The 16,032-nt window shown below is 45.0% G+C and overlaps 1 protein-coding gene across 1 annotated transcript in view; it reads left to right on the forward strand.

The window, feature by feature from the left end:
• The window catches only part of IQSEC2 (IQ motif and Sec7 domain ArfGEF 2), a 185,415-nt gene that overhangs the window by 149,914 nt on the left and 19,469 nt on the right, over nucleotides 1-16,032 (forward strand). Inside the window, 4 exon segments of the mRNA XM_063119176.1 lie at nucleotides 557-848; nucleotides 2,347-2,745; nucleotides 11,478-12,224; nucleotides 12,226-12,368. Of these exon segments, the coding sequence (XP_062975246.1) occupies nucleotides 557-848; nucleotides 2,347-2,745; nucleotides 11,478-12,224; nucleotides 12,226-12,368 (1,581 nt within the window).

Consider the following 16,032-nt stretch of genomic DNA (forward strand, 5'->3'; position numbering starts at 1 on the left):
AGGAAATTCGTAGGCCTCTCAAGGCTAAAACTGATGTGATACAGGAGACCTGTCATGGCATCTCCCAACTTTAAAAATAAATAAATACATTCAAAGCAGCTGGAAAGGAGGCCTCTGATCTGTGGTGCTGGCAGTTTTTAACTCTTCCCCCCATATGTTGTTTCCCTGATCTAACTTACCCCTCTCCCCAAGATGTTGTTAGCCCCAGCAGGGAAGGAATACAGACGTGGTACCCCAGCAGAGATAACAGAAGCTTCAGGAAGTGTGTTTGTTCGGTCAGGGGAATGCTATGGGAGGCAGCTGGAGGAGGGTAAAACCTTCCCTCCAGCAGTGCTTCTACTCTGATAATACTGGCAGAGGGATGCAGCTGATTTTAAGTTTTAAAAACAGCCACTGGGAAGCCGATCTTGTATCTTGTGCGTCAGGTTCATTTTGGCCCTGGGTGGCTGAATTGGCCAGTCTGTGACATGAGGCCAATGGGATGCAGTGTTTTCAGGTCACAATGTTCTTCAGCCTTCATTTAAGCCTTCTCTCTCTCTCTCTCTCTCTCCTGCAGCGTGGAAGGAGACCCGCCAGGAAGTGAGGCTGGCACCATAGTGGACAATCTGGGCAGCCAGCCTCCATACCGTTGTGCCCCTGAAGTGGGCAAGGTGGAGCACTACGACTTGGCGCCCTCCTCCTCTTCCTCGTCTGTCTGTCACACTCCATCCCCGGGGCTCCCGTGGGCCCAGCGAGCTCGGCTACAGCCAGCCAGCGTGGCGCTGAGGAAGCAGGAAGAGGAGGAGAGCAAGCGGTCCAAGGCACTGTCGGACAGCTATGAGCTCTCGACGGACCTTCAGGACAAAAAGGTAAGCTCAGAAATTACATTTTTTTTCATTTAATTTGTTTTATTTCTATACCTCCAATAGCTAAAGCTTTCTGAGCAGTTCAAAAGAATCATAACCTCAAAAATACAATATAATGAAAACATAATATAAAATCTTTAACATACACACATTTTAAAACCATTTAAAACAGGTAAAACACAGTTACACGTTCAGATAGGGCTAGGGACCCCGTATCTCACCTGGAGCCCTATATAAGCTAATTCAACCTTCCCCAATCTGCCATTCTCCTGATGTTTTTGTGCCACAGCTCTCATCAGCTCCAACCAGCAGGGCTAGCAGATAACACTGGGAATTGTAGTTCAAAATACCTGGAGGGCAGCAGGCCGGGGAAGGCTGAAGTCGTGAGCGCCACTTGCCTTCATGACTGGCGGAAGATGTTTCTTGGACTGAGGTCTTGTGAGGCCCGCTGAGCTGACTTCACTGCCTTTCCCGCTTGGCTCAGCAAATCCAGGAAAGCTGGAACCAGTGCAAGTCTGTCTCTTGCATGGCCTGCCCAACGTGAGATGTGCCTGCAGGCTTGGAGAAGGTTCCAGGCTTTGGACTGGGCTTCTGAGAAGGTCAAAGCAAAACAGTAGAGAATTGTGTGGCTGGATCCATCCGGAAGCCCTGCTTTGCCCCATTCCAGTCCCTCTGCAATTGGGTGAACACATGGGGCTGGCGGAAGGGGAGATGTGGGTGAAAGCCGGGGGGGGGGGTTTGAGCGGAGGGGCCGTAGCTCAGTGGTAAAGCAACTGCCTTGCCTGCAGAATGTCCCAGCTTCAATCCCCAGCATCTCCAGTTAAAGAACCAGGTAGCAGGATATGGAAATGACCCTTCTCCTTCTGAGCCGCTGCTGATCAGAGTAGAACTGGGGTCTCCCAACATGGTGCTTGTGGATGCCCATGTGCCCACAGATACCTCTTGGCACCTGCCAGGCTGCCTGCTCCTCCTGATTTTATTTTATTTTAATTCTTAAGTTTTTTAAAAATTAAAACACTTTTTTTAACTGGGAGGCTAGCTTGCTGTAGAGCAAAATTTCTTTCTTTCTTTCTTTCTTTCTTTCTTTCTTTCTTCTTTCTCACCAGTTTGCCTTCTGGGAAATGAGTATTTTGTGATGGGCCATGCCCACCATGGCAGCCATTTTGTGAAAAGGGCACCTACAACACTCTCCCAGAATTCTAAAAATGTTTGGGTTCCCCTGGAGTAGATAGTACTGGGCTGGATGGACCAATGGTCTGGCTCAGGATAAGGCTGCTTCAGATGTTCCCAAGGGATGGAAGTGAAAACACTCTCGGAGTCCATTGCTGTTTGAGAATGGCTCACTGTGAGATCTTGGTCAAGGGCCTCCATAAACCATGCCACCTGGTTTGCAGATATGGCCTCTCCCCAGCTACCTACCTGCCTGCCTCTTGATTCTCCTCTTGTTAACCCCATTAATTTGTTCCTGCCCTCTTGCCTCCTGCTCTGCTGCCTGCTGCAGGTGGAGATGCTGGAGCGGAAGTATGGGGGCTATTTCCTGAGCCGGCGGGCCGCTCGGACCATCCAGACGGCCTTCCGCCAGTACCGCATGAACAAGAAGTTTGAGCGCCTGCGGAGCTCGGCCTCTGAGAGCCGCATGTCGCGACGCATCATCCTCTCGAACATGCGGATGCAGTACTCCTTTGAGGAGTACGATAAGGCCCAGAATGCCCCGTACTTCGAAGGCAAGCCTGCCTCGCTGGATGAGGGCACCATGGCTACTGCTCGGCCGCACCTGCTGGACCGTGGCCTCCCCTACGGTGGCTCCTGCCGGGCTGGGCTGGACGCCAGCTCCCTGCACTCCTCTTCCGGAGGATTCTGCAATGACATCACTGAGCTCGAGGACTCCTTCTCCAAGCAGGTAAGCGCAATGTCCAAACTGCCCTGGTCCCGGCCGTCCTTGCTTGGGCCCCTTTTCCTCAGCCCCGTTGGGACCATCTCACAGCTCCTTTGGCACCTCGTCTTGATCCTCCCCAGCTTTGCCATGACCTCCAGCTGCTCCCTCAAGGCTCCTTCTTCAGCCCTTCTCAAATCCCCTCTGTTTTCCCTATCTCCAACATGACTTCAGCTTCCCATGAGCTAGGCCAGCCTTCCCCAACCCGTCACCCTCCAGAGGGGTTCAACTAAACTTCCTATCATCTCCACTCAAGGATACCTGGTATGTATGTGTGTGATATTGTGAATGGACAGAAGATGGGTGGCTAAGGGCATGTGTGTCTGTGTATGAGAGACAGTGTGTGTTTGTGTGTGTGAGAGAGAGAGAGACCGGGGAGGGAGCAAGGGTGGGGTGGGGGTAAGAGAGAGAGAAAGAGAAAAACAAGTATGTATATGAGAGAGGTGTGTGAGAGAGAAAGTGTGTGTAAGAGAGAGAGGGGTCTGTATGTGTGAGAGAGAGGGGGCGGGAATGAGAGACAGAGAGAAAGTGTGTGTGTGAGAGAGAGAAAGACTGGGGAGAGAGCAAGGGTGGGGTGGGGGTAAGAGAGAGAGAAAGAGAAAAACAAGTATGTATATGAGAGGGGTGTGTGAGAGAGAAAGTGTGTGTAAGAGAGAGAGGGCTCTGTATGTGTGAGAGAGAGGGGGCGGGAATGAGAGACAGAGAGAAAGGTGTGTGTGTGTGTGTGTGTGTGTGAGAGAGAGAGAGAGAGAGAGAGAGGTGTCTGAGAGAGAGAGAGAGAAAGAGAGGGGGGAGGGAGTGTATTGCTGGTGATCCAGAATGAGAGTGGAATGAGTTGGCTGACAGGGGAGGAGGGAGAAGAAGAATTTCTTTTCTATGAAATAGATTTCTGTTGGCACTGAAAACTGTGCGTTCAAAGGGGTTGTATGATGTGTTCTGGCAGATCTCACCCTTTTTGGGAGGTTCCTTCTCCTTTGTGATGCTGCCCAGGACAGTTTTTCAGATTGCTAAATTTGCCCATGGTCCACAAAAGGTTGCGTATCCCTGCTCTAGTTATATATTACTAATGGTAATGATTAGTGTGAAGGCACTGGGATGATTGACCAACCAAGTTCAGCAGTTGACATTTAACGTATTTTAAATGTTATTAAAATTAAACTTTATTAAACTGTTAACCTGAATACATTTTAGTGCCATTTGTAATTAGGTCTTGGTATTTCACATTCGGTCTTGGTATTTCCCCCATGGGGTCACATGCTCAGGGCTGTCTGTGTTCAACAATTCCATGATTATATCAAGCAAATACAAATATCAGTTCTTGGTGCAGAAAACAGTCTCCTTTGCTTCTTGGCTTTCATTTTTAAAAGCACTGGTTTCTAGCCCTTCATGTGTAAAAAACGGGCTTGAAAAGAAGTGGGCAAAACCTGGTAACATTCAGAAAAGGCCTGAAAGAGAGTTAGCAGAGGCATGGAGCAGGATCTCAGATAATGAGGCAGCGCATAGACAGCCTCAAAACAACTCCTTCTCATCCAATGTATAAAAGAGGTCTCTACCTGTTTGTCTGGAGACCAACTCTATTCGCCATGAGCGAATTCATTAAACTGGAATTCATTAAACTGGAATAAAGTGTACAAAATAAGGGGGGGGACAAATGGAGACCTATGTAAAGTCATCCCAAGTATTTGCATGTGTCTATACGTGTGCAAACATTTTTCTGTGTCCATTTCCCCTTCATTTTAATACACTGAAACATAAATTCCTACAGCCAATAACTCTAGAGGTCTCAAAGTTGCATTCACACTAGCCTCTTTCTTTTGGCATCCTTTGTCTGCATAGTCTCTCTCTCTCTTTCTCTCTCTCTCTTTCTCTCTGTTGCAAATTGCACTTGCCTGTCCACTGTGGACATGTAAAGTTCAATTAAGGCTGTTATGGGCAACTGTTTCTTTAATTTAAACCTTCCTCTTTGCAGTTTCTGCCTCTGTTATAGCTTCCTGTTCTTCACAGTTGGGAGAATTAGCAATGAATTGCTCCTTATTTAGTCAGCCTCTCTCCCCTGCAACAGGTGAAGGACTTAATTTACTAGCTTCCTTCCGTTATTTATTTCCTTTCCTTTAATAGCATAGTAATTTTGCTATAAAAGAAAAAATATATGCAAGGAAGCCAGTAATAGACACGAATACACACAACTTATCAGAAGCAATACAAGAGATAGTGCTTGCAAGGAGGAAACATTTAATTAATGTTACAGGGGACCTTGAACAGGACTTGTGAGCAAAAAGTATAGGGGGGCGGAGCTTGGCGGCCATGGAGCTGGTAAGAGTTTCTTAACTTTCCAACCGGCCACGCCGGAAAAGTCAATTATCTCCTTCTAAAAGGGCATAAATTTCAAACACGATGGAAAAGGACTATGAATATTAATTGTTGATGTTGCTGATAATGGTGCAAAGTTGAAATGATTTAAAAGTGAGAAATTTGAAGCGGCTGGAGAAATGTCTCTGTGGAAAGTGAAACTGACTGCTGGGTGCCGGAAAGTGCACGGCAGTTAATGGTTTCTTTTTGTTAGAGACGTGGACTTGATTTATGGTGAATCTCACTTTTTATTGGAAAGTGAAGAGCTGTAAAACACTGGCTTTATAGAGTGAAAGTAACCCAGGGACAGACTGACGGACGGACGGTGTGCTAATTTGAGATCAAGGGCGGGGGGAGGCGGACTGTAGCTTTGGAGCGTTTGCAGCGTTTGGCGGGGAGACGGCTGTTTGGTGCTGTCGGGACTGTGTTTATGGTTGTTTCGGTCTCCCCCAGTAAATGCTGTCTTGATGTGTGGTGAAATTCCCCCCCCCCCAGAGAAGAAAGAGTTATTAAGTATTGAAAAGCACAGAGAGATAAAAATAGCCTGGCAAGAAGTGGAGCCGGGATTTAAGAAGGAGATTTATGCCCTATGTCGAATATAAAAAGAAAGATTAAAAAGGAAATTGCAAAAGTTACGTGGTCAAGGAAACGACCCAGTAATCATAACCTCCCCCATTTGGAAAAATTGGCTTCGGAAGAAGAGCAGCAAGATACAGACACAGCTGCAGAAGAGATTGAAATGGCCGAAGGTGGAAAATCAGCTGGCAGCCAGCCAGCCACCTTAGCTGAAATCAAGAGTGTTATTGCAGAAAACAATGTAATCATTTTTTAAAAAATGGACCAGCAAACGGAAAAATTGGATAAGCGGATGATTGTGTTGGCTAATAAAATCGCACAGAATGTCAAGTGTATAAAGGATTTGGAGGCAGGAGCAGACCTGATCGAGAAGAGACAGGAGGCTTTTGAAAAATCGTCTAATGTGCAATTCCAGGACCACGAATTACGGCTGATAGCCTTAGAAGATCAAAATCGTTGTTCATCACTTCACATTAAACATTTAATTCAAGTACAAGGAGAAAATTTGCGAGATATAATTTTGAAGTGGTTTAAAGAGATGATGCCTGATTTGGAATTAGAGGAAAGCGAATTGGACCGTGTCCATAGAGTGGGGGGGGCAAAATTATAAAGGAGCTAACAGAGATATTTTGGTGAAATTTGGCAAATATTATAAAAAAGAGCAAGTTATGAAGAAACTGAGATCTATGGCCCAGCTACAGTATAAAGGCAAATCAGTGCAAATTTATAATGATCTTTGTCAGCACACACTGAATTGGAGACGCAGTGTTAAGCCAATAACTGAAATATTAGTGAAAAAAAACATTACATATTCATGGGGTTATCCTGATTTACATATGGTAGGGGGGAGCACAGAGTAACTTCTTTGGATCAGGGTAAGGAGTTGTTGAAGAGCTTGGGTCTGTATGAGGAAGCAAGTGTGACTGAAACAGGTGGGGGGGGAGATGAGGCTGGGGCATCTGGGATGTAATAGAATTGTTAACTGTATTATGAGATAATTGTAGATAGAAATGTTAAACATAGAGACCTTGCCGGCCAGGCGCAGCACTGCCTCCCCCCTCCCCCTAAAGTAGATGGCTGGAGCGTTAGACTTATGGGGATTTGGGGGGGGAAGAGGGGGGGAAGGGGGGAGGGGGGGATGGTATGGGTTAGAGTAAGGGGATTAAGGGTTTTGTTATGGTGTTTGTGTTTTTATATATGTGAATTTGAGTTACAGAGCACAAGGGATCGGAAGAGACATCAAAAGGGTGAATATGGTTAAAAAAATAAAAGTATCAACACTTAATGTTAAAGGTTTGGGGGCAGTCGTGAAAAGGAGGAGAATAGAACAAATGTTTAATAAGGAAGGATCTGACATTATCATGATGCAAGAAACACATCAAGGATTCGAGAATGCAAATATGATAAGGATCAAGTGGGTAGCTTATTATGAAAAGTCATTGAGTGGCCACTTTGATTTTAAAAAAAGTGGATTTATATTAGAAACCATAAAAAAGGATGATATCACGCATTGTTAAGTTTAGAATTTGCAATTAAGAATTACAAAGAGGCGTACAGGTGGAAAATGAACACAAAAATATTGAAATATAATAAAGTGGTAGAAAAAATTAAGAGGGAATTGTCAGAGTCCTGGGAAATCAATGAAAAGGGAGGAACAGCTGGGTCAGTCGTTTGGGACACCATGAAGGCTGTAGTAAGAGGAATCTGTATTAGAGAAATGTGCAACTTAAAAAGACAACAGCATGCAGAGCAGGAGAAGCTAGAGATAGAAATTAGAAGTTTGGAGGAAGAATATTGGCAGGGTAAAAATAAATATAAATTAATAGAAATACAAGCTAAGAAGAAACAATTAGAAAATTTAAATTTAGAGGAAGTTCAAAAAAAATTAATGTATATGAAAAGGGAATATTTTGAAAATAGCAATAAGAATTCTAGATTGCTTGCCAGACTCACACAAAAGGAAAAAGCGAGAAATGGGATAGGAGCATTGAAGGATAATCAAGGGAATTATTGTCATACAATGAAGGATAAAATAAAAAAATTTCAGAAATTTTATCAGGAATTATATAAGGGTAAAGAAATTCAAAAAAAAAAGTTGGAGGATTATATAGGAAGGTATATAAAGAAGGGAATAAAAATAGTACATAAAGAGCAAACGGAGAAGGTAATAACTCAAAGAGAAGTTGAAGATGTAATTGATAATTTGAAAGTGGGTAAATCACCGGGAGCAGGTGGCTTAGGATCAGAATATTATAAAGTTTTTAAGGAGTTTTTAGTTCCGAAATTATTGAAACTTTACAACGCTATATTACAAGGAGAGAAGATACCAGAATCATGGGAACACTCATTGATAATATTAATTCCAAAACCAGACAAAGATTTGACTATCCCCGATTCATATAGACCTATTTCATTAATAAATCAAGATGCTAAAAATTTTTCATCTATTTTGGCTAAACGGTTAAATAAATTTATATCAGAATATATAGGAGAAGATCAATGTGGATTTGTGGCGGGGAGGCAGATGCATAGTTTAATGAGAAGAGTTTTAAATGTAATACACGTGATAAAAAAATCAAAGATTAAGGCAGGAATTTTGGCATTGGATATTTTTAAGGCTTTTGATTGTGTGAGCTGGCAGGCATTAAAGATTATTTTAGATAAAATGGGATTTGGAAATAAATTTAAAACTATAATAGAACAGTTATATTCCCAAAATACAGCTGTAGTGGTGGTAAACGATGGACTCACTGAAAAGATACGACTAGCCAGAGGTACAAGACAAGGATGTCTGCTCTCGCCAGTCCTGTTTGTAATGGTTATGGAAGTATTGGCGAATGCAATAAGAGATGATGGAGAGATAAAAGGAATTGGAGATGTAAGGAAAATAAAATTGAATACGTTTGCGGATGATACCCTATTGACTATTAAGAATCCAATAAGAAAAATAGATAGAATTAAACAACAATTGAGAGAATTTGAAGAAGCTACAGGATTAAGAATAAATTGGTCCAAATCAGAGATGATTTTGTTTAATCATACTAAGAAGGAAGAAAAGGAATGGGAACGTAAGGGAATAGAAATGAGAGTTAAGGAACAGATTAGATATTTGGGAATTAAAATTACAAAAAACTTAGATAATTTAGAAAAGGAGAATTTAACGAGGTTAAAAAAAGAGGTATTAGAAAAATTGGAAAAATATAAAAGATTAAATCTATCTTGGTTTGGAAGAATAGCATTAATAAAAATGAAGATTTTAGCTAAGATTAATTTTGTGTTTAGGATGTTACCAATAAAAATTTCAGAAGTTGAGATAAAAAGTTGGCAAAATATTATTAACAAATATTGTAACGGAGATAAGAAAGCGAGGGTAAATAAGAATAAATGGTATTTAAGCCAAAAAAAGGGAGGATTGGGTCTCCCAAATATAAAATTATACTATGTAGCAAACAGGTTAAGACATATTGTAGAAGCAATTATAGGAGTAGGAGATTTAGATTGGATGGAGGATAAAACTACATGTAATGTAGAGATGAGTTTGGAAAATGTTTTTTTTTAAGGAAGGAGGGAGAAAGTGGGTTGAAAGTATAGATAATCCACTCCTGAGGTCTCAATGGGAAATTTGGAGTAAATTTAAAGGGAAGCTGCTTCCGAGCAACTCTCCCTTGTCACCGGTAATAATGTTAAAGAATTTCCCAGAGGAACTGAAGGGTAGATTAAGTAAAATATTAAAAGAGAAAAACAAAATGAAATTAAAGGATTGGTTAAGAGATATAAATACAAGAGAAGATATGGAAGAGCTGTTAAAGGAGAAAAAATTATCTTGGTTAGAGTATAGGCAATTAGAACAATGGAATAAAAAGTGGATTAAAGAAAATAGAGTTTGTAGAGAAATGACGAAGTTTGAGGAGTTAATAGTAAATAAGGAAAAAGGTAAAGGAGGAAGTGTAGTCTTAAAAGGGTTAATGAGCGAAATATATAAAATATTGTTAGAAAAGGGGCTAATGGATAGCTCAGGAAAAATGGTATGGGAGACAGATTTGAAGGTACAAATAGGGCGACAGAGCTGGGAGGGACTGTGGAAACAAAGTGTGTTGAGAAGTATGTCAGTGAGAATAAAAGAGAATTACTTTAAAATTTTGTGGAGGTGGTACCTAACCCCGATTAGATTGAATAAGATAAATAATCAGCACTCAGCAAATTGTTGGAGAGGTTGTGGGGAAAAAGGATCGTACTTACATATGTGGTGGGAATGCGAATATGTACAAAGATTATGGAAGATGGTGTTTTTTGAAATTGAAGAAATAGTGGGAATGAAAATAGAACAAACACCAAAAATTGCATTACTGTCACTATTTGAAGATTTAAAATGTGGAAAAGAAATTAAAGAATTGATATCGAGTTTGCTGACTGCAGCACGATTGATGGTAGCTAGGAACTGGAAGATTCAGGGGGAATATTCTATTGAAGAATGGTACAGAGAAGTTTGGGATATAGCTATTAATGATAAATTGACTTGTAATATTAACTGGAGGAAAGGTATAACCAAAATAAATGAGTTTGAAGGAATTTGGAAACAGTTCCTAATATTTGTGTTCTCTAAGGGAAGTGGGAAACCGCCAGCGGAAGAAAGCATGAGATTTTGGAAGCAGGAATAGATCCCGAGGTGGGGGGTGCACTTATATGTTAAGAATGGTTATATTGTATGATAGGATAGGTTATAGATAATATTTACTCAATATATATGTATTCAACATTTATTCAAAATGTATGTAGTATGTTGTGTTGTTGTTTCTTTTTTGTAAGATGTTTATTTTGTGTCTTAAAATTAATTTTTTTTTAAAAAAGTGAGCAAAAAGTATAGGGAGTTTTTTGGCCACAGATCAGAGTAGTGCTGGGTAATATAGTGCTATATTAAATGCTTATATGGAACCCACATTTTAATTACTTTTCTGACTGATGGTGCTATATAAATAAATAATAATAATAATAATAATAATAATAATTGCAGAGGATTCTAGTGTGGAAGAAACCAATGAATACAGCCTACAAATAAATCATGTTTTATATTTCTTTTGTTGGCTTTATCTGGTTTTGGTAAATTGCTGGATTTTTTTCAGGAATTCTCGATGTTCTGTGCTGTGATTCAATACCTTCCTTGTCTTCCAGCCACCACAGTATAGGTCACAAAATATTATCTAAAGCTTTGCTTTGATTCTCAAATAGGTGCACATGTTGGCTTAATTCAGGTGGAGCACAAAATTAGATTTCCTTGGTGCGGTTTTTTGGTTACTTCCGCCTTCTTTCCCCCCACCCCTCTTCTTCCTCTTCTTCAACACCCTGTGGGGAAGAAGATGCGAGGGAGACTGGAGCAGGCAGGCACCATCGGAGCCTGCTTCAGTTGGAAACCCCCCCCCCCCCAGGGCTAACATCTTCACCTTGTGGGGAAGAAGGAGCTGTTGGTTTGCCCCTCCATTGGGAGATGAGAGGACGGAGCAGGGCCTTCCCACCAGCCTAAACAGTCTCCTTAATTTTCTTTTTATTTTCTCCCTCTTCCCTCCCCATCCACTTTTCCTTGTGTGTCGTGTCTTTTTTTTAGAATGTAAGCCTGAGGGTAGGGACTGTCTTCTTTATTGATACATTGTAAGCCGCTCCGAGAGCCTTTCGGCTGAGGTGCGGGATAAAAATACTCTAAATAAATAAATAAATAAACAAACATGCACAGCCCTGAATAGAATCCAGCCTAGCTGACCTCTTTCTGTGCCTCCCAACAGGTGAAGTCTTTGGCAGAATCGATTGACGAAGCGTTGAACTGTCACCCACTAGGGCAGGAGGGGAACCCCGGGGGCCCCACTTTGGAGAAAAGCGAGTCCAAAGAGCAGCAGGGCGACAGCGCGGCCACTTCGTTCAGCGACGTCACGCTGTATCTGGATGAAGGAGCCCCCACGTCGCCCCTCTCGCTGGAGCGCCCGCCCAGCACGGAGCCCCCGGAGCCCAGCGCGGGAGTGCCCATTCCACCCCCCCCACGGCCGGAGTACTGGGGCGGGCCGCAGCGGGAGGACAGCCGGGAGAACGGGGGTGGCGGGGCCGCTAGCCGCCGCAGCACGCCGTGTATGGAGTGCCGGGACTTCCGCCTGCGTGGCGCCCACCTGCCTTTGCTCACGATAGAACCTCCCAGCGACAGTTCCGTGGACCTAAGCGACCGCTCCGACCGGGGCTCCCTCAACCGGGGGCTAATGTATGAGCAGGATGGCTGCAGCCCTCACGGCACCCTCAAGCACCCCGGTGGGCCCGCCCGCTCCCCGCACCCGCACCGGCATTACCACCCTGAACAAAAACAGCCTCCCCCGCCTCTCCCTATGCCGCCCCCCCAGGCCCCGAGCCGCCTGCCCCCACCCCCGCCGCCGGACAACTCCGACGGCGACAACGACAGCCTCAACAGCACCACCAACTCCAACGAGACCATCAACTGCAGCTCGGGCTCCTCCTCCCGTGACAGCCTGCGCGACCCGCCCCCGCCCGCCCCCGCCGCCCCCCTCAGCCCCCGGTGGGCCCTGCAAACAGACCTACCAGCGGGAGACGCGGCACAGCTGGGACTCGCCCGCCTTCAACAACGACGTCGTGCAGCGCCGCCAATATCGCATCGGCCTCAACCTCTTCAACAAGTATGAGACACGTGGGCAGAGTTAAGGGGGAGGGGAGGGGAGGGGGACATGCGGAAGAAGCAGCGGCAGGAGGGCAGGCATTTTGCAAGGAAGCGACTGGAGGGTCTTGGCAGGGCCCAGGGGACTTGTTTTAGGAGCAGGGCTCTGTTAGACAGGAGAGGCTCGGGATCACAGTTCACAGGCTGGCCACCCTGGCCCTAATACTTTAGTCAGAGCTGTCCGGATGAGATGGCAGCCGGGTTGAGCCTGAGCTCTTTCCTGACGGGACTGAGTCTGTGCCAATGTATGAAGGCTGCCTGCAGCTGCCTTCTCCAAAGGCTTTGGGGTGTTCCGTTGCACTGCCGCAGCTGCCTCGTAGAAGATCCGTCTCCTCTTCTTCCTCTTGAGTCGGCCCGCACAACTGAGCAAGCAGGGCGTTTGCCCAAGACGCTGCTTCCTCTGGCACTCTACTGCTCCTGCCCCCCAACCTATTGCCCAATAGCCTGGCAGTGTGAGAAATCATCAGGTCTTCGGGTATTCTGAGTCCCCGTAGCGTGAGTGGGTGGTACAGGCACCGTCTTGACTGTAGGGCAGAATTTGATGGCATGAACATTTCTCAGCTCTCCTCCAAATATATAGAGGGAAACAACTTCCTAGTCCCCATGGTTTCAGTTCCATGTGTTCCCCTGTCGATAATCTCCAAGGTCTATTTCAACTCTATGATCCTGTGTTTCTATTCCCTTTGTGTGCTTTTTGCCCAAATAACTCTGTTTCAAAGCCTAAACCGCAGAAGCAGAAGAAATCCTAAAATGGGAATAAAGGCAGATAGGCGTATAATGAACGAGTCATCCTGATGACATTGTTTGGGGTTTCCCATTTGCAGAATTTGGATATTCTCGGGGCACGGCAGGCACAGCCCTGATGATAATTACCATGTTGCAGTTGCCAGGCAACCACAATGTACAAGCATCAAGATGGCCCAGCTCCTCCAACCAAGGATGCTTTCATTACGTGTGTCGGCTCCCCCTTCTTTCAGGCTCAGCTAACAGGCGGAACCAGGGATTATTCGCACAAACACTCAGTGAGAAGAGGAGGGAGGCTGATTAGCTGGCCCTGGACCACAGGGCCAGGAAAGGGCTGTGTGTTCTTGAATACTGGCAGGGAGGTGAAGGCACAAAATTTGCTTAAAGCCGTGGGAGGAGGGTGCACTTTGGACACTGGGCATTCAAGACGCTGCATTCCAGTTTCCCCAAATCTTGTTTGGTGTGTCGCCATCCCCACTCGACAGAGTTGTGTGCCAGCTCCCCCGCCCCCTTCCCCCAAATTATTGAAAGAGACGCCTCTCCGGAGGGTTACGGCTTTCACTCTTCTTTGCCTATTTCTGCTCCGTGTGGGTGGCCTTTTTGTTTCCTGTGCTCCTGCGACTTTAACGTCAGACTGACAGGCAGACATTTATGCTGCGAATTTTTTCTTGTCACGGAGCTAAATCAGGAGCCGGCAGCCTGTGCCCTTCCAGATGTTGGACTCCAGTCAGGCTCAGCCAGCATGGGCAGTGGTTGGGAATCATGGGAGTTGTAGTCTAGCAACATCTCGGAGGGGCACAAGGTTAAATGTTGAGCTAAACGTTGAGGAAATTTCCCCGGCTTAAATTCCCTGCATGTCAGGCTGCCGTTGAAGGCATTAGACCCACAGGCCGACTCAAGGAGGCCGCCTGAGAGCTCCTGTCTGAATGGCCTCCTTTCCAGCCTGGTCACTGCCCTCTGCAGTGCGCACTGGTCTTCTGGACGAAGGAAGGGGCTGGAGGAAGGGCTCGCATCTTGGCTTCCTGTTGCTGTTGGTGATTTAATTGCTACTGAGCAAGGCAGCAGCTGTTTTGCTGGCAGGAGGCAGCAGACTCTTGGGGGCTGGGAGGCAGCCATCACATCACATTAACCAGCTGGAGTCATGACTCATGTTGAGTGCTGGGGCGAAGCGCCAGGCTAGGAGAACTCCGCACCCCGCCTCCCCAGGAGACGACCCTGCTCATTTACCCCTGTTGTGAATTCTTTGCCTGGCAGATAAGGATGTAGACTTGTCCGGGGTGGGGCCCTGCCTAAGACTCTTTGGTGCTGGAGGCAGAAAACCCCGATGGCATCCCCCGCACATGAGTTGATGCTGACCACAATCCTCTTCCTCCATGAGCCCCATTGTAATGAATGGGAGTTGCGCGCAGGAACTTCCTGGGGGATAATCTGCCGGCCTTCCATTCTGCTGCCCTTACCCTGGAACCTGACTCTTACTTTGTGGTCCTGCCATCTCTCTGTCTCTTCCGGAGTTTGTCTCTCCCGCGCTGGCTCTGGAGTTCTAGAAGCAAGCAGATTTGAGGTCACCGGGGTGGGGGGGGCACACGCTCTCCAGCTTGTCTTGAGCAACTTGTGCTGTATATTTAGCATCTCCTAATTCATACAGTTCTTTTGCTGGCAAAGAGTGCAATCAGGCCTGGTTTGGGCGATCCCCACTTCCACTTCAGATAAATATTTTCGTTTTTTGGGACCCAAATGTTATATTCCCCATCTCTGCCCCCTGACCTCCTCTGACCTCTTTGCCAAACATTTGGGGTTGCGGGAGGGAGAATAATAATAATAATAATAATAATAATAATAATAATAATAATAATAGTAATGCAGTACTGACATCTTGTGGCCACTGGGATAATTTCAGTGCTAAGATCTTGACCTAAACATGGCAGTATGAGAAGGTAGAGGAGTCCTGAGATGGGCTGCTGCAATCTTTCTCTCTGATGTGGTACTTTTTTACTTGCAGGAGATGGGGTTTCTTTCATGAGTAGGGTGACCCTATGGAAAGGAGGACGGGGCTCCTGTATCTTTAACAGTTGAATAGAAAAGGGAATTTCAGCAGGTGTCATTTGTATGCATGCAACACCTGGTGAAATTCCCTCTTCATCACAACAGTTAAAGCTGCAGGAACCCTGCCCTCTTGACCAGATACAAAAGAGGGCAGGGCTCCTGCAGCTTTAACTGATGTGTTGAGGAAGGAATTTCTCCGGGTGCTACATGCATACAAATGACACCTGCTGAAATTCCCTTTTTTATACAACTGTTAAAGATACAGGAGCCCTGTCCTCCTTTTCATATGGTCACTCTATCTTTTGTGTCTGCTCACTCTAGCTATACTAGAGTGACCAAATACAAAAGAGGGTAGGGCTCCTGCAGCTTTAACTGATGTGATGAAGAAGGAATTTCACCAGGTGCTGCATGCATACAAATAGACACCTGCTGAAATTCCCTTTTCTATACAACTGTTAAAGATACAGGAGCCCTGTCCTCCTTTCCATAGGGTCACCCTACTCATGAGGGAGAAGCCCTATACTTCCCTGCCATGCTGGTTTTCTACTCACATGGAGATTTAACAAAGAGAAACATTAAAAATGCCATGTTGCCTGTCTGCACTCTGAAGGGGTAAGCTCCATTTTACCAACTTAGGACTCTTCCATCTCAGAAATCTGCACGAAATCTGTGAATGCTAATCTATATCTTTAAATCTCAATTTAGATATAATGATGAGGATTTGTTTAAATTTGACACAAGCCAGAGCCAGCCAATTAATTTCTCTTCCAAATTGTCTCAAATAAAATACATTCTTCAATTAATTTGCACTCTGACCCAGATCATCCCAAACCAATGGA

This window comes from Elgaria multicarinata, chromosome 3 (assembly GCF_023053635.1).
Source record: "Elgaria multicarinata webbii isolate HBS135686 ecotype San Diego chromosome 3, rElgMul1.1.pri, whole genome shotgun sequence".
In the NCBI taxonomy this organism is placed as follows: Eukaryota; Metazoa; Chordata; class Lepidosauria; order Squamata; family Anguidae; genus Elgaria; species Elgaria multicarinata.